General features: G+C 40.4%; 3 protein-coding genes across 3 annotated transcripts; all 3 read left to right on the forward strand.

Moving 5' to 3' along the window:
- Positions 1-4,273: 4,273 nt before the first annotated feature.
- On the forward strand, positions 4,274-5,439 carry MONOS_18088 (uncharacterized protein; the record flags this gene model as incomplete). The annotated part of the gene is made up of 2 exons (XM_067871071.1): positions 4,274-4,495; positions 4,569-5,439. The coding sequence occupies 2 exons, from the start codon at positions 4,274-4,276 to the stop codon at positions 5,157-5,159; spliced, it is 813 nt and encodes a 270-aa protein (XP_067721535.1). The 3' UTR covers positions 5,160-5,439.
- A 585-nt stretch (positions 5,440-6,024) lies between these two features.
- On the forward strand, positions 6,025-7,297 carry MONOS_10847 (uncharacterized protein; the record flags this gene model as incomplete). The annotated part of the gene is made up of 4 exons (XM_067863327.1): positions 6,025-6,543; positions 6,648-6,744; positions 6,919-7,145; positions 7,208-7,297. 4 exons carry the CDS (start codon positions 6,025-6,027, stop codon positions 7,295-7,297), a joined length of 933 nt encoding a protein of 310 aa, XP_067721536.1.
- A 661-nt stretch (positions 7,298-7,958) lies between these two features.
- MONOS_10846 (cytoplasmic dynein heavy chain 1) lies at positions 7,959-26,840 on the forward strand (the record flags this gene model as incomplete). The annotated part of the gene is made up of 2 exons (XM_067863326.1): positions 7,959-15,339; positions 15,385-26,840. 2 exons carry the CDS (start codon positions 7,959-7,961, stop codon positions 26,661-26,663), a joined length of 18,660 nt encoding a protein of 6,219 aa, XP_067721537.1. The 3' UTR covers positions 26,664-26,840.
- Between the last annotated feature and the right edge of the window lie 410 nt (positions 26,841-27,250).

A 27,250-nucleotide genomic window follows, 5' to 3' on the forward strand; every position in this document is an offset into this window, starting at 1 on the left:
TGAAATTGTTGAAATGATGCTTTGACGTAGAAAATTCGTTGAGTGCAAAATAAACAACCGTAGACAAAATTCTGTATAGTTAATAACAATAATAATAATAAACCGATGAATATTGCTTGGAACAATTTCTTTCATGCGGAAACTTTTAAAAGGACCCAAGAAATTTATTATTTTTCATCTCGAAATATGGATTTTTTCAGAAATTTTGGTCTAATTATTCATTATGCAATTATTTTCTGATTGCACATGGATGATCTTGAATTCTAAATTAGCTTCTTCAACGAATTATTTCTTAACACAAATGATACATGGGAATGGTTCAGAAATGAAGTGTTGAATCAAAGATACAAAGAATGTACAAATTGCCATTATGAAATTTTTCTCAATGAATGAAATCCTAATTTCCATGCAATGGAGGTGCTTCAGATGCAATCAAACAATAAGCCTGCTATCAAATCTTTCAAAAGAAAATCAAAAATATGAATTTTCAAAAAATGGATTTTTTCATTTATAAATGGATGAAGCTTTCAATTTCTCAAACTTCTTCACTTCTTGGTGTCCATAGAAACACAGTTGGTTTTTACTATTCCCTTGCAACAGCAGCAATGGTGCAGAGCGCAGAATCATCATTTCAGCCAATTGGAGGAGAAAATTCAATTGTCGAAATTAACAAAGCAATTTTGAACAAAAGAAAATATTATAAAGGCAGATGGAAGAAGCAGATCTGGCTATTTGGAGCTGCACAAAAAACTCAGGACGGGAAACAAGGATGCTTTTTTTATTTTCAGAGTCCCTAAAAGAAAAAAAGACACATTGCTACCAATCATTCAGGCAAATATCATTCCAGGAACTGTGATTCACAGTGATGAATGGAGAGCCTTCTCATCTCTCAGTGATCTCGATTATGGCCACAAAACAATCTGCCAAAAATATCATTTTTAATACTCAGAAAGCGAAATATGCACAGATATGATTCAGGGACTTTGGAGTCAATTTCGAAGAGATTTGCATCGTACGAGGATGAAGGAAAATTCATTGATGATTATCTTTCTTCTTTTGTGTTTCTAAAAAGAAAACAATCAACGTTTGTTGAAACTGTGAGAGAAATATTTCCAATGTGAAGCGGAAGAATAAGTTGAAGAAGAAAAGGAAGGCCACAAAAAAGATGATGAATTGGATGAACAAGTTTTATCTGAAAAATATGAAGAAATTTCTGAGGACACCATGGAAGTTAGAGATGGAGCAAAGCATTCTGAATATGAACACGAATAAAAAACAGTAGCATTGCTTAAATCACATTTGTTAAGTAATATTTGTTTGCATATCAATCTCAAATTGCAAATTTTTTTAAAATTTTCTATCAAATTTTTAAAAATTTTTGATCAAAAAATAATTATACAAAAAATTCAATATTTTTTTTCGAGTTTCCGCAAATAGTTGAAAGAAAAAAACATATGTGCACGACATGTTATCATCATAGCTTCAACATATGTTAATTTTATTCACGGTCGTAAATTGTGAATTAACCTATGTTTCAATGTTCTTTTGTTGTGCCCACTTGTTAAAAAGAAAATAATTATCTTGTTAAAATTGGTGAAAGGGAAAATCAAAATTTGTTTTTGCTGAGAGGCAGAACGAAACAATGTTTCTCGAACAACTGAACAGGCAAAGAAATTGAAGGGACGCAACGAAACTGAAGATCTTCTTCATTTCTGTTGAAATCACAAATGACATTGTGAAATGTTTTCCCAGAAAAGTCTGAAATCGCTTCGAAAACATCATAACAGGATTGTCGATGAAAATAAAAAGAAAGAAATAGACAATGAAATTGCAGTGCAATGCCAAAAAAGCATTTGGTGAAAAGACGAGGATGCAAATAGCAAAATCAAATACACATCATTCCTCTTCTTGCGTTCTCATCTTCAATTCAACTCTTTCTCAGCAAATCGAAATGAATGCCCTGAATTGGTTGTTTGAAGCATGCCTCTCTTTCTTCATCGTTGACGTCATATTCTTCACAGAATCCAACAAAAGATGCCAGCTTGTTGGATGTCCCACTCGAATTGATGATGATCTTGCTGGCTTCAGTTTCTCCTTTTGTGAAGACAGTTCAACAACTTTCATGAGCGTGGTGCAAAAAAAAGATATATTTTGATTTTTTCTGAATACAGAAAATGTGGCTTATCACTTTGTAATTATCTCAAATAAAACAATTTGTTTCTTCTTCTTCTTCTTCTTTTCTGCTTTGACTGTTGATGCGCCTTGTTGTGCTTGATTGAGTCATCTGAGTCGAAGTGAAAGTGGAAGAAGACGAAGAAGGATGAAAAGGTGGAATGACGATGAATTTTATGAAGAAGAAAAAGAGGAAGAAGAAGATTGGCCAATTGAGACAAACAAAGTGGATCTGCTGAAAAGACAATAACATTCATTTTGAAATGTTTGAAGAATGTGACTCTTCAGTCTGTGTGAATGAAAGGCACTCAAAAAAAGAAAGAAAAATAGATGAAATACGCAAATGTTGAGTTTGAGGGAAGTTGAATGCGAACTGAGCGGGGCTGGCTCTTCTTCAACAATGTTGAGGAAGAAGGTTGAAAAAAGTTGGCTTTAATTTGACAATTCCCATGCTGAGAAAGATGGCACGGCCTCGTTGCATTTCTTGATAGTCAAGAACTGAAAGCCATTAAACTGAAAATAAGTATCGAAACAGAATGCAAGAACTGTGCTTTTGGAAGGCAAATGAAGAGTGAAGAGCAAATCGAAAATGACACTTATCTCCAATTAATCTGATGCTGGTCATATTACAAACGCTTTCAAACATCGAATAATAATCAATTGACTTGCTCAAAATGGCTGTCCCTTCGAAGAATGAAATCTAAATGCAGTTGGACAGAATGTTGTTTGATTCCCAACAAATATTCGATTATTGAATGTCTCGTCGTTGGCGTTTCTCATTTGTTTTGCTTCAAAAGTGGAATCAGAAATTGAATTTTTTGCTTTCCATATCTGTCTGGTGCAGCCCAAGAAACAGGAAAACCTTATAAATGAAATTGACAATTTGGGGTTTTCCTTTTTTCCATTGAATTATCGCATTTTTTGTGATAAGCATACTTCCCTTGATATTGCCATCCACTTTCCTTGCCAAAAAACCACTTTCCTGCCTCACGTTCCAAAATCCTATCTAATTTTGATTGTTCCTTATTTTTCTCAGAATACAATCCATAAATCAACATTTTATAAAATAACAGTCGAATTTGTTTCACCTCTTGCTCCAATCAAGAAATTATGAATCATGTATCTTGCACACATTCCTTTATTTAACAATTGTCAAACAATTATCTGCTCCATTCTCATCGTTATGCTCTCCAAAGCGGATATTGGCCATTTCAACAATTAGTCAGATTCCTGGGCTTTGGAAAGAATACAGATGGAAATATCCTTAGAATCAATAGAACAACAAAAATTACATGTATTACGTCTTTTGTGTTATTAATGAAATTGTTGGGTTTCTTTGACCATCCAATTGACAAAAATAATCAGATAGAATTCCAAAAATATTGCATTGCCTCATTTCTTGTTATCTCCACAGGAAATAATATTCCCAGTTCTACAGGAAATGTTCATTCAGTGTTTTCTCATTTTGCCAATTTCCATTCCAGTGCAAATAATTCTTTTTAATCATTTTATCCGTTGCAGATAAAGACAAATCGAAGAAGCGTTATTTTCCATCATAATTACTGCACAAAAATACATGTGCAAAAAATAAAGGTTTGAGTGAATACATTTTCCGACTTTTTTTAGAGTATTTATATTTCATCTAATTCTTCTTTCCAAACTTTTGCATGTTCAATGTGAATATCAAAATTGTGTTGTTTTCTGAATGAAATTCTTTTTAAAGATGATTGAAAAGAATGTTACCGAAAAATTCGCAGGTGTGCATTCATTGTTGCACTTGCATTCTTGTTGATTGGATTTCTTTCTTAGTTATTAATTTTAATTTAAGAATTGTTTTCTAAATTTGAAGATTGCGATGATGAAGAACAGAGAAAGAAAATCGAAGAAATAAATGGATTTGTGGAAAATATGAAAAAAAGAGGAATTCAAATCTGTTTTCACAAAAGAACTATTCGACAAATTGGATAAAATGATAGAAGAAAAGAAATTTTCTTTGGAAAATGCATTGCTTTTATTGAAAAGTATTAATTATCGCAGGGTGCTTACAGATATTTATTGTTCAAGTGATGAAACTACTTTTCTGAACAAAAGATTAGAGAAGATGATTGTTGATGAAGAACAAAAAAAAGAAGAAAAGAGCAAAAAGCTGTTTGCAGATCTTTGCGAATGCTATCTTTTGCTTAACGGCACGTTTTCTTCAGAATTATTTTCAATTTGTATTTTCTGCCTTTTGAAAGTTGCGTTGAAGAAAGAGGAAAACGAGGAGACTCAAAAAGGAGTAGAAATGGCTTTGCTGGCTTTGAGTAAAATCATAGCGTGGAATGTGTGATTCATTTGTTTTTGCGTTTGGAGAATTGTTTTGCTTTTCTTATTGATATTTTTCTCCTTTTTTTCAGGAAATGGGTCAAGAACTTTTCCTGAATGCAATCAAAGAGATCATGAAATACCATCAAAAGCATCACAATCTGACGCGACTTGCCTATCAATCTGCTTGGCAGTTTTTGATCAACAGATTGAGCTATGAAAAAAGTTTGGAAGGTGTAATTGTGAACGAGCTGCATTTTGTGAGAGAAGCAAGAAAAGAATTGGAGGAACTTGCAAAAAGTGTGGATTGGAAGAGAAAAGCAGAAGAGAATGAAAGAAGAGGAAAAGAAAGGAAAGAAGAGTTTGTTTTATTGAGATTGCTCCAAACTTGTGGGTCTTATTTTCTCTATTGCAACTTGTGGAATGAAGAATTTGCTGGGCTTATTGATGACATTGTTCAAGCGTTGAAAGTATCAAAGGATAATTATAGAGAAACTTTCAAAGAATGCATTTATTCGTTGAAGGCGGCCGCAGATAATAGGGCAGTGAAGATTGACTTCTTGGTGAAAGGAGGGGCTGTTGATGCTATTTTGGAGGAGATTCAGCAGCAAACAATGGATGACAAATTAACACTTGAATGCACGAGATTTTTTGAATCGATTTCAAGTAGATTAAAAGAATAGGAATGTGAATCTGATGAAACGAAAAGAAAAAACTTGCAAAGGAAATTATTTGAAAAGATGGAAGAAGATGGATACGAAGACATCGTTGCAAGTTTTCAAGAAATGTTTAATTTTCATAACAAAATTGTATTTGACGAAGATTTATTGTTGGATTTTTATGATCATTTTTTGAATTCTTGAGGAAACGAAAAGCTTTGTTTTTTGTAAATCAAAATATTTGTTTTTCTTTTTTTCTCCATTTCACAAAATGTTAAAAAAAAATAGACTTTTAATCAAAGCACCCAATTTAATTTTCTATGCAAAGTTCAATCCCTGTTTTGAGGCAACAAACAGCGTACCATGTAAATTGTGCTTCATTCAGTTCAAGATCGCAAACTCTGATTTTAGGAACCACGGATGGTTATAGACTTTATTCAACAAAATCAAGAAAGCTGCTTTCTACAGGATGTTCGTTTTTCTTGTGTTTTTATAAAACGTGTTAGATTCTTTCTTCTCTAAATTAAACATACATCAAAAGGTGAAGGTGAAGACATTCAGCTCATAAAATTGTGGGGAGAAAAAGCTTGTGCTGGATTAATTTCTTTATCATTTGACAGCTCACAAGGAACAAAATTTCAATTGATTGACTTGTCACAAAAACCCTCTCGAATCATTGATAGTATAGAATTCAAAACTCCAATAAAAGACTTTTCGTTTTCAAGAAATACGTTTGCTTTTGATTCATTGAATAAAAGATTTTATATTAAATTTAAAAAGATTGAATGTCATTTTGGCAAATTTTATTTATATATTTGAGCTTCCATCATTGACTTTGTTGTTTGCAGAGAGTTTGAGTAGATTTTTTTTGTAATTTTTTTTTATTCAAATGTTTTCAGTCACCACTCCAGGCACTGAGTCATCTGATGTTGCTCTTATGGCTTCTTCATTTGAAACTTCTCGCGTTGCATTCAGCGGTGTTGTTGTTAGTTCAAGCTGCAAGGTTGGAGTTACAGTTAGCGATCAACCATCACTGGTTACTGGCAAAGGAAGCTTTTCTGTATTGACAAATGTGAACAAACTTGTGGAATTATATCGTAAATGTTTAAAAGAATTTGAAGATGCGACTTCAAATAAAATTGGGGAGCAAAGCACGCAAGAGACATTAACAGCTATTCCTTCCTCTAAAACAGAAATTCCAACTACACTTTCTTCTGATATTTCGCAGACAGAAAACGCAAATTTCATAAGCAGAGGGAAAAAAACAATTTTCAGCTCTCCATTCTGCTTTGCGACCTCGTGCGATGCATATTCTGCTTCCTTTTCTATTTTTACTCCATTTTCGCAGTCGTTGCATTCGCTGTCAATTTCGAATGATGGAACATGGGCGGCTGCATCCGCATCAAATGTATGCGCAACCCTTCTTTTTATTGTTTCCAACAAAAGTGATACCAAACATTTAATGATACTTTCTGTTGATAAAATAAACATTCATTTTTGTCAAATCAACAGCAGGGCTTTTCTTCCGACTTCTTCCTTGTTCACGTTGACAAACGAGCACATTTCAGAATGAAATTGGGAGTTGCACCTTCACTTCAGTTTTCTCCTTGTTTGCCACACTCTTTAAAAACTCTACACATTTTATTTTCATATTTAACTTTATTTGCATCCTGATATTTCTTTAAAAACCTTTTTTTTTCCCGCATCTTCTTCATCTTCTTTGTTATAATTTATTTATTACGCATTTTTTTTTTCAATTTTGAATGCTCGATTTTATTTGCAGCCATCGTATTCTCCCCAAATTCTACAATTGTGCTCGTTCGTCTGAATGACAACAAAGTGTGCGTGTTCGAAAAGAAACTGTCTCTCCAAACCGAAGCAGATTCTTCTTCTCAAGACAGAGTTGACCAAGCAACTTGGCCATCAGCGCCCACGAGGGTAATTAAAAATCTTCGAGAAACATCAGAAAAAATTGGATTAATGGCAGATTCTGATGATAGAGATATCTATGTTTGCATAATTAATGACGCTTTTTCATTTCAAGATTTCAATGCCTTTTGTTATTGATTTAGATTATTTCGGATAACTGCGTGCTTTACACATTTTGTAAATCTTGGCGCGGGGAGTTATCAGATTCTCCAGTAACAAAAGTTCTTCAATGATCATGCACCAAAAAATGTTCAATTTTTCAATTTTATATTTTGTACTTAATTTTATGTTATTATTATTATTATAATTTTATTTTGTAATATTGAGGAAAATAATATACGAATAGTATTCTCCCATATTCTAAAAATTAGTAATTTCTTTTTGCGTTTCAAAGGTATTTAATGGACATTGACCAAAATGAAACAGTTTGAATGCATTAAAATTTTGAAATCTACATTGCCACAATTTTATTATAATAATTATTTTCTTCTTCATCAAAATATTTGAAATATTTAAAACAAGACACATTTTCAGTCATCATTCAATGTCCTTGAATGCTTTAATTCTCTTGGATTCCACAATTCATCTGAGGATTCAACGCTGTTGAAACTTTGGAAATTGTTTCAAGGATTAATTGAACCAGGTGTAAGAACTCTTCAAAATGAATTGTCATCGAGAAATGAGGAACAATTACAAATTCCACAAGAAAGAATTGAAAAAGAAAAAAGCGAATGCTTGAAACTTCAACGAAAAGTTCATTCAACGATAGACTTATTGGAAAATTTAATTTTTATTCGAGGAATTCCATCTACTTCTGTCGAGCACCATCCAATATTTATGCATTTTATCGAACAACGTCAATACAATCCAGAAGAAATTAGAAATGCCTTTTCCATGCATGGAAAATTGGAAGAACTTGAGGCGATAATTATCAAGTGGCAATCGCAATACAAGTTGATCCTTCATTTCGATCCGACTCCTTCTCGTGATCCAAGCATTCCCACTCTTCCCATAGAAAAGTACATTATTCGATGGCAACAGGTTGGTAAGGCTTGCAAATCAATAGATACAGCTTTGAAGAATGAATGGGTGCGTAGAGCCGTGGAAATACATGACCAAATGAATGAACGAAGGAAATTCTTGACTACCTTTCCAGGAGATGCATCGTTGACAGCAGAAATGTCAGAAAAGATTAACTTTGTGGATTGGTTGGGAAGGCTTCCTATTCAGCCAGTTTTGGAAGCTCACACATTTGGCGATGCAAGCGACGGCATAATGCTGTTCTTCAAGGCTTTTCCCCGGGAAATGGAAGGCAGCGTGCTGCAGCATGCCCCAGAGCTGGTGGCGTGCATGGCTGGTGAGGTGCCGCTGGTGCTGACGCGTATTGTCAGCGAGAAGCGACTGCTGCACCAGCGCCCGAGCGAAGTCTCAGCGACACTGCGGGAGCTGCGGGAGGTTGTGGATGTGTGGACGGAACAGTTCAAGCTTTTTGCCAACAACCGCTCGGCTGCCCTGCTGCGGAAGGAGCAGAGGCGCACGCTGGCTTCGATGTCAGCGGCAGAGTACTATTCTGCGTTCCAGGCGAAAGAGGCGCCGCTGGAGAACCCGCTGTTCAAAGGGCAGCTGAGAAACACAGTGAACAGGCGGTTGGACGATATTGAACGTGTCACAAACGACATTTTCCTTCTGTTTGACACGGCACAGATTGTATTTCCGAACAGAGCAATCGATTTAGAGACTGCGCTCGCAAAAACAGAAGGCAGAATGACGCAAAAGCAGAGAATGCTTCTTCAGCAACAGGAAAAGAATGAAAATGACATGCAAAACAGGATGATGAGAATCGAGCTTGAAGCATTTGATGCGCAGGCATCATCATCATCATCATCATCATCATCATCATCATCCTGTTCTTCTGATTCCTCTTTTTCCCTCTGTTCCACCCACACGCCATCCGCTTTCCACAATGCAGTTCAGCTGATAAAGCAACGACATCCGCTGATGCGTCTTCTGAGTGGCTATGCGAACTTCTGCGAGGCTGCCGAGCAGATTTTGCTGGACACGACACCCGAAGGAATAGCTGAATGGGAGCGAATTCGAGGGTTGCTGGACAAAGAGACGCAGAAGTTCGACGGCGCAGTGTGCAGACTGATTGAAATGCACATTGCAGTGAAGAAGAGAAGCGAAAGAATGAAAGAGCAGGGCGGAAGAAGCGGAGGGGCACAAGAAAAGACAAACGGAAGCTTAAATATGGGCTCTTTCAGAGAGATTAAAGAGAGATTCACACAAAGTCCCTCGCTTGCTGTGTTTGAAGTATTGCTGCGGTTTGGCCCTCTGATCAGACTGCGAAAGGAGATTGCTGAAAAAGAAGTGCTGTATTGCGACGAGTTTGAGAGAGAATGTGACATTTTGATGAGAAGTGCCAACGATATTATGAGGAAGCAGAACATATCTATCGACGGCTTATCAACTTCTTCGCCTTCTTCATCAGCAAATTCATTTTCCTCAACAGCAAATGCGCTGATGATTCTTTCACGTACCTCGTTTCAGCACATTTCTGCTGCGTCTGTGCATCCAATCACACCAAATGCAAATGGATCTTTCAGAAGCAATTCTGCTTTGTCTTCTTCAAACTCAGCCAATCATGCCCAATTCTCATTCTCTGCAACACCTTTCTCCTTCACTTCCATCCTCAGCAACGCCCTCACAAACAAGCCTTTCTCGTCAGGCCAAGTTCTGCTAAAAGCACAGTACATGAAACAGTGGCAGCTCCTCACCGATGCAATCAACGTTGTCCGTCTTGCATTCTCTCTTCCCCCCTTTCCCCGCCTGCAAATCGCGAATGAGATGCACACACCGCCCCACTCACACAACTTCGATCTCCTGTCTGCTGGCATCAAGCAGGGACTTTCACAGACACTCGAGCAAGGTATTTGGCTCAGCAGCCGCTCAGACAACGTGCTGGCTGTTGTGAGTGCAGACGCTCTGCCGCTGCAGCCGAAGACAGACGCAGAGCGGAGGCTGATCGAGTTTTCGCCGGCTGCTCTGACACTTCTGACGGCAAAGGGACAGCCGCAGCATCAAAAGAGAGAGAGCAGAAAGTGCGTGCTGCGGGTGAATGTGCTGGAGTCACTACTTTCACTTTCTGCTGAGCGTAGGTTGTGGAGCGTTTTAACGTTCGATGCAAAAGCGCTGCTTCCATTTATTGACAGCATAAGCACAGTTAGAAAACACACAGTGCTTCTGAAAAGAGCCGTCGACACATTCATTCGATCAACTTCGCTTTTGAATTCTTGTTCGTCTCGTGCTTATACAGCATTTGCGATCGGACAACAGAACTTTGCAGGAACAAGAACAGAATATTCATCTCATAACAATACTAATTCAGTTATAACAACATCGTCATTATCAACTTCTTCAATTCCAATTCCATTTCAATCTTCAATTATGAATGTGACTCCTCCTTCTCAGCCATCTTCAAGCAGCGCTCAGCTGACACACACACTCACGCCCACCTCGATGCTTGCCATTCCTCTCAACGCCCTCCACATTGGAACAGGAAACGAGGCATTGCCTCCAAAAGCCCCAACAACCAGCTCCAGTTTGTTGTCCAGCAATTCAACCAATTCTGTCACTGCCTCATCATCTTCCACACAAAATACACATGATGATATGAATGCAGGCAACTTCCAGCTTCCTCCGTCGAATGTTTCGTCTGCCTCAGACTTCTTCCAGTTTGTACTTAAGACGCCAAGTGGAGTTCGAGGCACTTCTCAATCACCTTCCAGCTCTTTGCCAGTCGGAAGCGTTTTTGCGTCGTCTTTTTCAGAGAGACAGCAACAGACCTCTTCTCAATCGCCATCAAATTCATCTTCTCCTTCTCCTTCAATTTCTTATGAGGCCCAGCGTCATCGACTGCTATTGAAGCAGCCGCTTCTGCGCTGCCATCGACTGATAAACGAAGGAGTAAACACCGCTCGCTGGCGAGGCAGGCAAATGAACGATAGACTGCCTCACTTTGTGAGAGAGTTTGGCGAAGCGGTTCAGCGGCTGTCGCTTTGTGTTGAATGTGTGATTGAAGGAGAGAGAACTCTGGCTGACTGCGTAGAAGAATTGTGGAAGGCTCCGTTGTTGTTAGCAAAAGATGGTAACAAAATTGAAGAGGAAAGACACGAAAATGGATCGTGGAACAAAGAACACAGCTATCTTGCTGATTCAAACAAAGCCTCACCTTCAAATAACAGACAAAGACAAAATGAAGTTTCCAAAAGAAAAGCCGAATTTAATGGAGCTCTTTTTGATACGACGCCGTTTATCATTCAACTACAGCGTGCTTCTCGTGTTGTGTCTTCTCTTCAGCAGACTGGTTTAGATACCAAAAGCATCAACACGTGGATTGAGCCCTGGCTGAATGAGATCAGCACGTCACTCTCTGCCAGGCTTTGCGAAGCACTGCAGCTGTGGCTTCTGTCTTTTTGCAGAAATTCAAAAAATCTCTGCAACTTTGGTGTGGATGTTGTGAAGCTGAGGGAAGAAATCAAACCTCCCTTGATGCTGCTCCAGCAAATTGAGAAGATGGACATTGCGAACAGTTTATCATTGAATGGAAATGGAAATTCCTCATTGACAGCATCTTCATCAGCACAACATTCATCAACCCAACCGTATTATTCAGACGATGCATCTGTGCCATCACATCTTCAGTTTCCTTCATTGGTTGTTTGTCTTACTTTGGATCCCTCGGCAAACAATGTGACTTCTTCTCCTTCAATCGGTGAGCTGAGATGCTCCTGCTTTGATCAGCTGCAATCAATCATCAACGAGTTTGTTGGGTTACCTCATCCTCTTTCTTTGGATGATGATTCATTTATTCACTCAACGCAGCAACAGCCTTCAATTACATTTCCTTCTCCTTCTGCACAGGCACAATCGTTTGAGATGCTGTCAATGCTCCAAAAAACAGGATTCTCTTTCAACTCAATTTTGGAGTCGATCCCTAAGACTCTTTTGGCTGCCTGTGACAGCGTTGTTCTAACTGTCTGCGAACAGCTGAACGATTTGCTTCTCCAATGGCAGAATTTTGCTACTCTCTCATCGCCTGCTGTAGCTGTTGCAATACAAAATCACAACACGATCGATATTAATTGGTGGATGCGCTTCTACTCGTCTGTTCAGTCAAAAGTGGATGACATACAAAAACAGACAAATAACAAAACAGTTATGAGAACACCAACTTCTTCATATTTGTTGTTTCCAACTAACATCGGATGCGTCAATGTGGATATTAGCACAGCACAATTCCAGATCATAAATGGACTGCGCTTGAACTTGCATCAAATTGCAGTGAAGTTATCTTCACTCAGCAGCTCAACCAAAGTTCTCATTGCAAAACAACTGTCTGTTGCACTCGAATGCTCTGACAAATTGAAACGACTGTCTCTTTTGGTTGATGAGACAGAGACGAAAGATGGAGCGTTGACTTCTCCTCGTCCAATGAATCAGTCCTCAATGCAAACTTTCACCTCGAAGGCATCTCTGAAACTGAGTGCAACAGAGAAAGAAAGATTAGCACGATTGAAAGAATGCAGAAGAGAAAACACAAAGATGAGAGAGATTTGCACACAAGAAGAACAAAGAATAAGCATTTTGGAGAAAGTGGCTGAATTAACAGGAGGAATGGACAAAGATATCCAAAATGAAGGCGATGGAATGTTTATTCCACACCAGCTGCAACAAGGGGAAAATGCACCGTTTACCGTTTCTTTGAGGCCTCGTTCAATAACATCTGTTTCAATCACTCCATCTTCATCAGGTGCATCTTCTCCATCGACTTCTTCATATGCTTCACTTCCAGCAATCCCTCTTGGCAGTCCAATGAACGAAAAACCAAAGCCAGTTCTTCATCAGCAAGCAGAAGAAATTACTCTTCCATTTCTCAGGCAGAAACTGGATGAAGTTAAGAGAGATTGTGACAGATGTCAAGAATGGCTGCACACGAAATTGCAGTGGATGAAAGATGCAGACGCTGAAGAGAAGAAAGAAAAGGAAAGAGAATTGGATGATTTGAGCGAGAAGTGGCAGCAGATGTCTCTTGCTGTCTCTTCACTTATCATTCCACAGCAAGCTTTTTCTGTTCTGAAGCAGTTTGAAGAGAAGCTTTTAAAGGAAGAAAGAGAAATACGTCTTTTAAATGAGGATTTGAAATTACAAGATATCCCCATTGTGGATGTGGATGGAATTGTGCTGATCCAAAGAGAACTTCAACCAATTCTAAGCGGATGGAACCAAATCAATGCACTTAACACAAGATTGAACGAGTTGAGACGGGTTTTGTTTGTTGACTGCAAAGGAAGAGATATGAGAACACATCTTGATCAGCTGCAGCTCGAAGCATCTTCGCTTTCAAGTAATACTCGAACATTTGCTGCATTTTCTGTGTTAGTGGAGCACATAAAGGTGCACATAGATGGTTGCATGATTCTCGAAGAGTTAAATGGATTGCAAATGAAGGAGAGACACTGGAACGAGCTGTCTGTTAGACAAGGAGATGAAAGAATTCGTTCTGATCGAATTAGAACATGCACTGTTGGAGATATATTCGATGTGTGCATTCTCTCTCCTTTGCTAGTCGAGGAAATGAAAGATTTCTCAAAAGAGTTTATTCCAAAAGAGAATAAAGATGCATTGAATTTAACTGAAAATAAAGGGGTAAGAGTCAATGCAACATTTGGAGGTATGGACATTGAAGAAAGTGTAGATGAGAAATTAAGAGGGAAAGAGCAACCAATTGATTCAAAAAGAGAAAGATCCGAAGATAATGAGCAAACTCCATCTCTCATTACAAAGGAGATCTTGATGAAGGCACAGGGTGAATATGCACTTGATCTTTTCCTGCAACAACTGAAAGATCGATGGAACACAATCCACTTTGATGTCAAAGAGTACAAACGGAAGATGATGCTTGTTCGTGGATGGGATGATTTGTTCACTCGATTGAGTGAAGACATTTCTCAAGTTGAAGGGATGAAGTGGTCACCTTATCGCGATGTGTTTGCATCTGATGCACTGCACTGGAGCGACAGACTGGCACATCTTCAAGAGACTCTTGACTTGTGGCGCTCTGTACAGCAGCAGTGGCTTGATTTGGAGGGAGTATTTGGTATTGGCGGAGTGGGTAGTTCAATTGCTATGGATGGTCTTGGAGGAGTTGGTGGAGGATATGCTGGATCAGCTTTATCAGCTTATGGTTCAGGAGGTGTTGGAGGTGCAGAAATGAGGATGCAATTGAGGATGCACAACGAGAAGTTCAGAGCAGCTGAGAAGGAATTTATTCAACTAAGCAACAGGATGCTAAAGAAAACAACACCTTTGGTTATTTCTGTGGAAGCGGACATTCATCTGCCACAAAAACTTGCTCGTTTGCTGTCAGAATTGGAGTTGGTGCAGAAAGGGCTGGCGCAGTTTTTGGAGTCACAGCGAAATACATTTGCTCGATTCTATTTTGTTGGGGATGAAGATTTGCTGGAAATGCTTGGAGCTGCAAGGGATGTCATGAAAACTCAAAGGCATCTCAGAAAATTGTTTGCGGGATTGTGCTTCCTGATTGTTGACAATGAAAAAGGAAAGAAGTTGCTTTTGCGCGCGGATCAAAAAGAAGGACTGAAAGAGAATAATAACATTAAAATGGATATTGAACCAGAAAAGAAGGAAACTCAGGAGAAAGATAAGATGCATTCGTCTCCAGAAAACACACCAACAGTCAATCAAAATTCAGAGAGTTCAGGATACAGTCATATTATTGGCTTTGCATCACGAGAAGGAGAAAGACTACCATTTAACGCACCAATATCCCTTTCTTCTGTTTCATCTGTTCATGGCTGGCTAAAAATGGTTGATAATGAAATGAGAATTACACTTGCAAAACAGCTTGTATCAACTGTGGAAAGCTTTTCAAAAGTTGCAAGTTTGTTAGCTTCTCTTCCAGCAGCAGATTCATCGAACAGAAGTCAGGCTTTGATTGCAATGAAAGAATGGGCTGAAACTTTCCCTGATATGCTTCTTCTTCTTGCACTCCAGATTTACTGGACGCAATCTGTTGAGTCAAAATTATTCTCTGCAAATTCAACAATTGCCGCAACATCTGCTTCATCATCTGCCTTATCATCATCATCGACTGACCAACATCATTCTTCACGCATCGCACAGCAGATTTTCCAAAAAGTGGAATCAGAGCTCTCTTCATTCCTATCAGTCATTGTTGAGCTTGTTCAGCAATCAAGTATTTCCTATTTGCTTCTCACAAAACTAAAACACATTATAACAGAACTTGTTCATCTCAGAGACGATACTCGTCGTCTTCAATCAAGTAATGTATCTTCTCCAGTAGCATTTGAATGGCTTTGCACACTCCGCACATACTTTAACATAACAACGGCATCAACACAACCTTTATCGTCTCTTTCAGTAACGATAGCAGATGCTCCTCTTTATCATACATTTGAATATCAGGGAGTTGCAGAACGGCTTGTTCATACACCATTAACATCTCTTTGCTATACTGTTCTTACACAGGCAATCAAACACAGACTTGGCGGGTCACCTTTCGGACCTGCTGGAACAGGAAAGACAGAGACAGTGAAAGCACTTGGTGCTCAGTTGGGAAGGCATGTGCTTGTGTTCAATTGCGATGAGCACTTCGACTTTGGAGCTGTTGGACGAATTCTTGTGGGGTTGTGCGAGTGCGGAGCATGGGGTTGCTTTGATGAGTTTAACAGACTAGAGGCCAGAATGCTCTCAGCTGTGTCTCAGCAAATTCAGTCTATCCAGATGGGCCTTCAGGCACAAGCACGTGATGTGGACTTGTTGGGAAGGAAAATCACATTGCATCCAAATGTTGGAGTATTTATCACAATGAACCCCGGATATGCAGGGCGTGCTGCACTTCCAGACAACTTGAAATCACTTTTCCGTTCTGTGGCGATGGCTGTGCCTGATAGAGAGCAAATTGCGAATGTAATGCTGTTTTCACAGGGCTTCCATTATGCCGAGCAGCTTGCAAGAAAGATTGTGCCACTGTTTCGACTTCTGGACGAGCAGCTATCGAAACAGCCGCATTACGACTTCGGCCTCCGTGCACTTAAAAGCACACTCGTCAGTGCTGGAGCGCTTGTGAGAAAGATGGCAAAGGGAAAAGACTCAACTGGATTGAACGAATCAGACAAAACATATGAATTCGAGGAATCACTTCTTGTGAGATGCCTTGTTGATACTGTTGAACCTAAATTGCTTTCAAACGATGCTGTGCTCTTTCACACTCTTCTGCGAAGCATTTTCACAACCGTTCAAGCAACTGCTCAGACATCAGAAGATCAAGTGGCAAATGTCACTGCTCATTCTCCTTCTCCAATCCCGTTCCCTTCTCCATCACCAACGGTTTCACCATTTTCTGGAGCATTTCCATCTTCCTCTCATCAGCCCGTTCGTATCATTTCTCATTCGACAGATGCTCTTCTCACAGAAACTGCTGAGCGTATTTGCGCAAATCATTTCCTCCAGCCATTCCCCGATTTCATAACAAAGCTGCATCATATTCACCACATCCAAGCTATCCACCACGGAATGATGCTTGTGGGAGGTGCAGGCTGCGGAAAAACTGCAACTTGGCGTGTTCTCCTCGAAACAATGGAAGCGATGGATGGAATTCCAACATTTTCTCATGTTATCGATCCCAAAGCAATGTCCAAAGAAGCATTGTATGGAGTGATGGATTCATCATCACACGAATGGAGAGACGGAGTGTTTACGAAGTTACTTCGTGACATCATCGATGAATCAAATAAACAAAAAGAGCCAAAACAATCTGATGCAACTTCTCATTCAAATAAGCCAAAGGATAATGCACAAAAGGAAGAGAAACAGAACAAAACGTCACAAAAATCAAAATCCATAGCTCAAAGACACTGGATTGTGTTTGATGGTGATGTTGATCCTGAATGGGTAGAAAACATGAACTCACTGCTCGATGATAACAAGTTGTTAACTCTTCCAAACGGAGAAAGGCTTCCACTTCCATCAACAACACGCATTGTGTTTGAGGTGGACAACCTTCGCACAGCCACACCTGCAACTGTATCTCGTTGTGGAATTGTCTGGTTCAACGATTCACGCGTAACAGCAGAGCACAGAATCCATCAGTTTTTGTCTTCATTGTCATCTATGCCTGCTGAACGGTTAAAAGAGCAGTTGCATTGCGCTTTCCCGCCAAAAGTGGACGTCTCGTCTTTCCATTCTCTCGGGGCCATCAAAGCTGCTGGAGCATTTCAGACTTCTTCAATCGAAACTTCAATTTCTATGATGCTTACCCCACTTGAACAGACGTTTGTCCTTCAACGTCAATGCGTGGATGTGATTGCACCATTGTGCTCAGGTGCTGATTCCATTCTTATCTCTTCGTTAATGTATGTGTTTAACTGCGGAGATAAGAAGGTTATGCAATGTGATTCACAGCAATTACTCACATCTGTGTTTTCATTGGTGATTGACGGAATGCTTTCTCTATTTGAATGGAATGAAGAGCATCCAGATTCTCCATGTGTAGACGAGAGACTGAATAGATTCATGACCCATTATTTCGCTTATGCAGTGCTGTGGGGTATGGGAAGTGTCTTACCACACGCACAACGTGTTGAACTCGCTCAAATTTTGACACAACAGCTGAAGATAGTGTTGCCTCCAGTTGAAGACATGGATGCATCGTTATCTCCGCTATCGCCTTCTGATGGAAATAGAATGATGCTTGAAAGTGGTTCGTTGATTCCTTCTCAAAAGTTTATTTCAGATACAGGAGCATTTGAAACAAATGGATCATCATTACCAGATTCTTCTCATCCACCATTGACATTTCTTGACTTTGAAGTTACGCTTCCATTTGGAGACTTGTCTGTCTGGTCGCATCAGCTTCCATTTTCCTTGCTTCCTCCGTCAGCTGTTGGTGCTTCTGATGTGATTGTACCAACTGTTGATACTCTGCGTCATGAGCAGATCATAAATCATTGCCTGCACATTGGCCATCCGTTTCTTTTATGCGGTCCACCTGGATCTGGAAAAACAATGCTGCTTTATGACTCACTCAGGAGTCACAGTAACTTCGACATTGCAACTTTATCCTTCAGCTCAGCCACGACAGCCGAGACACTCATCAAAATGCTGCTTTCTCATTGCACAGTGCAACATACACCCGATTACGATATTGCCAGGCCACGCGATTTGAATGGCACAGGCAGTTCTTCTTCAGGATCGATTATTTCGTCATCTGCCTCGGCTTCATCTGCGAACTTGTCATCTTCCTCTGCTTCTTCTGCCTCTTCGTATAATTCACGAAAACTTGTTGTGTTCTGCGATGAATTGAATCTTCCACAGCCAGACAAATATGGAACACAACGGGTGATCTCTTTGCTTCGGCAAATGATTGAATGCAGAGGATTTTGGCATCCTATCACCCAGCGCTGGGTGAAACTAGAAGGAATTTTGTTTGCCGCTGCATGCAATCCACCAACTGACGCTGGGCGGGCTGATCTTTCACAGCGTTTCTTGCGCCATTCAACCGTCATACTCATCGACTTCCCGTCTCCTGTTTCGCTCAATCAGATATATGGCACATTCATTCGATCTCTATTTGAGCCATTCGGTGAATTACATCAATTCATTGAACCAACAACCGCAGCAGTACTCGAGGTCTATCACTCTGTCCACTCTCACTTTACACCTGATCAGCAACCTCATTACATATTTTCTCCTCGAGACCTCACACGGTTTGTTAGAGCTTTGAAGGAACTTCTCTTTTCGCCTGTTTTCCAGCAATCAACTCATTCATCATCCGCATTATCACAAACTCAACAATCCCCTCAGTTTATGGAAGGAACAATATTACCATTTTGCGCATCTCAGTTGCTTCGCCTCTTTCAGGATCGACTTGTTTCTACGGAGGAGCGCCTCTTGGTAGACAAGCTTGTTGATGATGCATTCGAAAAGCACTTTTCTAACAGCTTTTCATTTCCTGTTTCGTCATATTTGGTTCGGCCTCTTCTCTTTTCAACATTCGATGCTCCAGTCCCCACACGCTGCGATCGCGAGCAGCTGCGGACACGAATAGCTGCACAGCTGAAGAGATTTTCTGATGAGGAGTTGGATGTGGAGCTTGTTCTGTTTGATGCTGTGTTGGATCACATCCTCCGCATTGATACTGTCCTCCAGCAGCCAATGGGCCATCTTCTTCTGGTGGGCGCATCAGGTGCTGGGAAAACCGTGCTGTCTCGTTTTGTTGCATGGAGTCGCAGGATGCGTTTGTGCACGATTCATCTCTCGCAGCGCTACACAATTGAATCATTCGATGACGATGTGCGTGCTGCGATGATTGCAGCTGGTGTGCGAGGAGAAAGTGTGTGCTTCTTGCTGAGCGAGGCGAATGTGCTGGACACGTCCTATTTGGAGAGAATAAACTCTCTGCTAGCATCAGGAGAGGTGCCTGACTTGTTCAATGGTGAGAAATACAACATGCTCATATCACAGGCAAGAGAAGCAGCAGCCGCGGAGCTTTCCTCTCATTCTGCTGCAAACAAAGGATATTATACAAGCAATTCAAATTCGTCTTCTGGATCATCAACTTCATCATCCACTTCTGTGTCAGCAACTCATTCAACTACATCGATGGCAGCTGGATCTGCTGGAGCGAGCGACAGTGAAGTGTATGCCTGGTTCATCCGAAGAGTGCAGCAGAATCTTCATGTTGTGCTAACAATGAATCCATCCTCTGCTGAATACAAGGAAAGAACAACAACTTCACCTGCTCTGTTTAATCGGTGCGTGATTGACTGGTTTGGAGATTGGGATGATGCTTCGTTGACTCAAGTGGCCACATCGCTGACGGATTCTGTGTGTATTGCCTCTTCTTCTTATGCTTCCTCTTCTGCTTCTTCATCGTTGCCAGCTTCATCTTCGTTATCTTCTTCTATCATTCCATCTTTACTTGTGAAAATGCACAAAATTGTATCAGCAGAAAACGAGTTGCTTCTTCGACGAGGAGTGATGCAGAACTATGCAACGCCTCGTCATTTTATCGATCTTATTGCGCAGTTCGTCCAACTTGTGCGCGAAAAGCGGAAGAAAAACGATGAAAGACAGAAACATTTGACAGACGGCTTGAAGAAGCTAGAAGAAACTCAACAGTCAGTGATGGAGATGGAAGAAGGATTGAAGATAACCAGTGTGAAATTAGCTCAAAGCGAGCAAGAGATGGAGAAAGTGACGGGACAGCTGGTGAAAGAGAAGACAGCCATCATGTCAAAAGCAGAGGAGATTAGCGAGCTGAAGAAAAGACTTGAAGTGCAGATGATAGAAATAGATAGAGAAAGCAAGACTGCCCAGGAAGATTTGGCAACAGTAGAACCGCTTGTGGCAGAAGCGAAAAGCTCCGTGCGGAATATCAAGAAGGAGTATATGGATGAGCTGAAACGGATGCTTCATCCACCGGTGGCTGTGCAGCAGACGATGGAATGCACATTCATTCTTGTGGAAGGAGTGAGACACACCTGGGAGGAGATCAGAAAGAAGCTTCCATCAACAAACTTCGCATCAATCACAACGAACTTCAACACAGAATTATTAGCACAAGACGCGAATGTGAAGCGGATAGATTTGATTAAGCGAAATTACACTTCGCTTCTTGAACAGAGCAACGAGGAAATTGAAAGGGCATCAAAAGCATGCGGTCCTCTGATGCTGTGGGTGCATTCGCAGATACAATATGTTGAAGTGCTCAGAAAGATAGGGCCAATGAGAGAGAATGTTGCGCGTCTGCAACAAGAAGAGATTATTCAGAAGAAGAAAATGGAGGAAGCTGAGATTGATCTTGCACGTCTGAAGGAGTCAGAAACAAAAACAGTTAAACTGCTGAATGCCAAGACGATTGAGGCTGAACACATCAGACAGGAAAAGAAGAGTGTCGAAGATAGAGTGATGCGATGCAACAAGCTTCTTCAGTCACTCGGTGATGAGCAGCACAGATGGAGTCAAGAGGCAGAAGAGATGGAGCAGCTCAGCCAGACGCTTTTGGGCGATTGTGTGTTATCAGCTGGCTTTGTTGCCTATCTTGGCTTCTTTGACGATGGAAACAGAAGACACGTTCTAAGCAAGTGGACAGCACTGTGCCAGTCTTCAGGCATTGAAGTGTCTGAGTCATTTTCAGTCAGTGACATGTTATGCAGCGAAGAGGAGAAAAGTGAATGGGAGCTGGTTGGTCTACCATCAGACCAGCTGTCTGTTGAGAACGCGACAGTTCTGAGTCATTTCAAGCGCTATCCACTTGTTGTGGATCCATCTGGCCAGGCCGTTGACTTCATCGTAACAACACACCGTGACAATCGGCCAATTGTGACGTCTTTCCACAACAGCAACTGGATCAAAGAACTCGAATCTGCGCTTCGCTTTGGCCGCACCATTCTAATTACCGATGCAGAGCGAGTTGATCCCATTCTTCACCCGCTACTGAACAAGGAATTTAAACGAATAAACAGCAGAGTAATTGTTGAACTGGGAACGACAGAAATAGATGTATCACCACAGTTCAAGCTTTTCCTTGCCACAGCTGTTCCTGCAGGCTCTCTCCATCTCTCGCCCGATCTATCTTCACGAGTCACGATGGTGAACTTTACTGTCACCCCATCTTCGCTTGCTGCGCGTTGCGTTTCGCAAATCATTGCCTTCGAGCGACCAGAGGTTGGCAGTGCCAGGAGCGAGATCAGCAGAGCCAGAGGAGAAGGCACACGAAGACTGGATGAAGTGGAGAGAAGACTACTGGATGAGCTGTCTGGTTCAAAGAAATCGATCATTGAGGACGCAGCTGTGCTGAGCACATTGGAGTCTCTGAAAGAAGATGCTGCACAAATCAAAGCAAAAGTTGCACAGCAGGATATTCTGATGGAAGAGCTGGGGAAAGTGCAGGCGCTGTATACGCCTGTATCACATTCCATTGCACGCATTTATTTCTTCATGGAACATCTTGGATCAGTAAATCCACTGTACTGCTTTTCTCTGCGCCACTACTTCCGAATTCTGGATTTGGTGCTTAATTCGCTTGGTGAGTCACGCCAAGCACAGCAGAAGCCACAAACACCAAAACAATCATCTCCATCTGCCAATGAAAAACAGAGCTTTTCTGATACATTTAGCCAGTTTTCACTGTCCACAACTTCTGAAATGCAGGATGAAATAGTTCAGAGACTGGTGATAATCACAAAGCGGTTCTTCAACGAGTCTCACAGGCAGATTGCACGATCACTGATGGAATCGCACAGAATTGTGCTGAGCGTTGCAATGGCATTTATTCACCTTCAATTGGAAAAGGAAATAATGCAATTGCCTGAAGTGAAAGAGATATACCGATCGAAAGGTGGATTCTGCTTGAATGAAAATGAGGTTGATATGATGCTCGATGAGTGGAAGTGGCTTGGAATGGATTTATCAGCAATTTCAATCTCAAACAATGTTGATGAAGAGTCAGAATTTGACTTGGAAAAGAAAAGAGATGGAATTAAAATGGATGTGGAAGAAGAGAAAACAAATAAGAATGCTTCAGAGGCAGATGGAAAGATGGACATTGAAGAGCCAACGTCAACACAACAAACGCAATTTAGATCGCTTAATTCTGTTTCATCTGCAAACACATCAAATTATGTGCTTTCATTGCAACAGCAGAATATGATTGAGCAGCACAAACATCTTCTGCCTCTAAACATTCAATCTCTTTTGACATCTCTTCAGAAATACAATTCAAACATAACATCTTCAATGAGAAATGCACAAAATAGCACTTTTGATGCTGCTGAAAAGCAAAAAGCGGGTCGGTGGATGGAATGGCTGATGCTTCCACAGCCAGAAATGACATCTTCTCCTCCTCTCACTGACTCTGATGAAGAGATGCTTCGCAATGAATTGTCGACTTTATCATCATCTTCTTTAAAGTCAAAATCAAAACCTTCAGTTAAGCAAGTCTCACAACTTCTCATTCTTCGCTCTGCAATAATCATCCGCCTTTTGCGCCCTGATCGTTTTATCTCTGCACTTCATCGTCTTGTTTCAGCGATCTTTAGCGACCAGCCACGAATTGTGGACGATGGAGATACCGAAGATATCAGCAGAGTGGCTGAAATAGAAGCAGACAGTGCGACACCTCTGCTTGTTCTGTCGCCAGCTGGGCACGACTCATCAGCCCAAATAGAAAGAGCAGCTAAGCAGAGTGGAGTGAGCGTCACTTCAGTCGCGATGGGGTCGCTGGAGTGCACAGACATGGCGAAAAGCACGCTTCTTGCAGCAGCCTCGCAAGCAGCTGCTAGAAGAGGCCTTTGGATTGTCCTGAAAAACGTTCATTTGGCACCTGATTGGCTGGGAAACGAGTTTCCATCAGTTTTGAGACAGTTCAACGAGAAAGTGAAGAGCCAGAATTTGCAGCAGTTGGACAGCGGAAAGAAAGCAGGAGAGAGAAAACCGAATTTGTTGATGAATTCATCATTATCAACACCATCATCAAGCGATTCATCTACATCTAGCTTATATGAAATCACATCATCAATGCTGTCAATTTCTTCGAATCATCCTCTCTCATCGCCTCCGTTGCGTATCATTCTCACAGCAGATTTGTCTTCCTCTTTGTCTTCCACCTTCCTTCGCTCTTCTCTTCGTATCGTTCTTCAGCCCACACCGGGTTTGAGAGGAGCAATTCTTCATGCTTTGCACCAGACAACACCTGAGCGTGTCAACAAAGCGCCAAAAGAAAGAGGAAGACTGCATCTTTTGGTGGCGTGGCTGCACGGCGTGGTTACAGAAAGGCTGCATTATGTGCCACACGGCTGGACTCAGCGCTACGAATACAGCGGAGGTGACTTGCAGGCTGCCTACGATGCAGCAGACACGTGGCTGGATCTGTGTGCGTCTCGCGATCCATCATACGTTGCGAATGTGTTCAATGTGAAGAGGAGCGGAGATAAAGAGCAGAAAAGTTTTGCGGTGGATAAGACTCGTCCAAATGGAGTGCAGGAAATGCTGGGCTCTGGAAGAGGCATTGTAAAGGCTGGAGGAAAAATCATTTTAACTTCATCTGCAGGCGCTTCAGGCTCTTCGATTTCTTCGATAGCATCGTTAGTCTCCTCTTCATCTCCATCAACCTATTCATCTTCATCTGCTCAAATGAGAGTGAATGTGACACCAGAGGAAATGCCATTTGCAGCACTGCGCTATGTGCTCTCTACTGCTGTCTATGGTGGCAAAATAGACAGCGAATACGACCACCGCTCGATTGCTGAGCTGATCAACAGATTGTTCGTACCATCCAGCTTTGATGATGTGAAAGTTCTGATCCCAGAAGAAGATACTGTTTTGCCAACTCTTTCATCTTCTCGGGCCTCTTCTGCTTCTGCTTCTGCTTCATCATCATCTTCTTCTTCTCTTTCATTGCTTCCTCCATTAAAACCTGGCTGCAACTATTCTCAGATCATTCAATGGTGCGAATTGCTGCCTGAGAATGCACCACCCAGCTGGATTGGACTTCCGCCAGACGCAGCTGAAGATCTGCTGAGTGCAAATGGAGCAAAAGCAGCTGTTGAACTTCGTCGGGCAATGACCGCGATGTCAGAGCAGGATACATTACTGTTTAGAGATGAGCAATATGCCACTGGAAGAAGCACATCGCAATCTCTTTCGTTCAATTCAAAAGCATCTCTGAGAAGAAAACAATCTGGTTCTATGGATGTGGAAAGTGAATATCCACAACAGCAACAAAACGCGTTATCTTTCTCAGCTGACGAGCCAATGAACTCATCCTCACCAGAGATACTGATTCATTCACCAAATAGTCATTCTCGTTCTTCGTACGCTCTTTCATCAACCGGATTATCAAACAAGTCTCTGAGTCTTCGTTCGATTGTATCAAAGCTGCTGTCGTTGTGTACTGAGCATACGTTTTCGTTTCATTCAGCTAAGAAAAGTGAAGACTCATCCGCATTAAATCTAACAATATCTCAATTGAGCATGCACAATTTGCAGAAACTGGCTTATAACATGTTGAGTACTTCTTCTTCGAAGTACTTACCTTATTCTTCAGACATCTCACATCTCTTGTCGAACGAATCATTTGAAGAAAATCCAGCAAATGTTCAGTTTAATCAGAGTAATTCTAATGCTTTCCAGCAACAAAGTGCATCTTCTTCTTCTTCCTTTGTAACAGATTCAGTCACACAATCAATTTTGAATGAATGGATTCGAATAGAAAAATGCTACAATCTTTTGTATTTGAATATTCAAACTGTTAAAACTGTGAGTGGTGGAAAGGAAAAATCTACCAATGAAATACGGTCACTTATGGACGACTTTTCCAATGAAAAGACGCCAAACAGCTGGAAACACGCTTTTTATGCTTGCAACACATTGTCTTCGTCTGCAGCTGTCTCTCTTCTCGTCTCTCTCGACATTTATCACTTCGTCATTCACATCGTCAAATCACTTAATCACTTCAGAAAATTGGCTTTACCTCTTCTTCTTCCTCCTCCTTCTCAACAAAATCCTTCCATCTTCGATGCTTCTTCATTGCCTTCTTATTCGTCTAGTTCTGATGAATTATCAAAACAGCTTGTTTCACCTCTTCAAATGCAGATGACTTCAAAATGTATTCCTTGTGTCTGGCTTGGAGGATTCGCATCGCCATTCGGATTTCTCACAGCCACTCAGCAAAAAGCCTGCCAAACAAGAGGATGGCCAATGGAAATGGTGGAACTATGCGTCAAAATGTGTTCTCCAGGAAGCGGGAAATTATTTGAAGCAATATTTTCTGAGGAATTATCAAAGAAGCAGAATAATTCTAAAAGTCAGTTTGGACATAAAATTGAAACTGAGAGCGAAATGGAAGATGACTCAAATGAAGTCAATAGAAAAGCATCTAAAACTTCATCAAATGCATTCCAAAAGAAACAGCATTCAACTTCTGCGCTAAAAGATGGTATCAAAACTTCATCTCAATCGATGCTGTGGATTGAGACTACCAATAAGGTCATTAAGGAATCAGTGAAGGACGATGAAGAAGCCGCTTTTGTGTGTGTTAGTGCATTTGTAGAGTGTGCTTCTGTGTATTCAGTTCAAAACAAGGAAGGATCGAATGCATCTCTTGTTCCATATGATCCTTCTATTTCATCTAAGTCATCTTCTTCTGCAACTGCTGCTTTTTCAAACAAAAGCACTTCTTCGTTCTATGCTTTGCATCCAGGTTCTCCATCATCTGCCATTTCACTTCCTCCACTTATTTTTGCATGGAGGCTTAAAACCAACACCACTTCCAAGCCATCTCAATTTACATCCACTTTTTCTCAACTGCTTGTTGCTCCTATTGAGTTACCTTTCTTCTTCGACACGACCAGACGTTCTCTTGTTGCCTTTTGCACTCTTCCTGCTGTTGAGCAGCTGCAAACCACAAAACTGAAAAATGCGTTGGAATCGGCACAAAAACAGAACAGGCTCACGCGATGTGCTGAAAAAAGTACAGCTGTGATTTTCTATAAATAACAGCTTCATTTCTTTATGTGTTTTTGAATAATAGACTTTTCTTCCTTGCGAATTGTTAGCTTTAAGAAATCATCCAATTAATTAGGTACAGATGTTAAATTACTTCATTTCACATTTCATTTATTATATGTTTTTGTGAAAAATTCTTGCAAACAAAGAATCGAATAACACTTTTGATAATGTGAATGAAATTTGTTCAATCGTTAAGAAATTTTAAGGAAATATAAGTTGATAAATAAATGCTTTTGAAAAATAACTAAAATCACTTTCAATAAAGATTTTATCAACTCATCAAATATTTGCATATTTCATTTTATATTGAAATGTTTTAATTAAAAACATTTTTTCTTTTCAAATTCGATTTAAATAATCATTTCTGTAATGTGCATATAAAATTAATACAACATTTTTCAATGTTCACAAGCTAAAAGCATGTAAATTTTTGTATTGAACGAACAAGTTTAAAAATTACGAAAATCAAATTAAGAATTTGTATAACAATTTCAACGGAATAATCGTGAATTTCAATGAAAACAAATATGCTTTGTCTACAACATAAATATGTTTTTTGAAATAAATTCTTCACA

The sequence above is a fragment of the Monocercomonoides exilis genome (assembly GCF_001643675.1).
Source record: "Monocercomonoides exilis strain PA203 chromosome Unknown scaffold46-794033, whole genome shotgun sequence".
Lineage (NCBI taxonomy): Eukaryota > Preaxostyla > Oxymonadida > Polymastigidae > Monocercomonoides > Monocercomonoides exilis.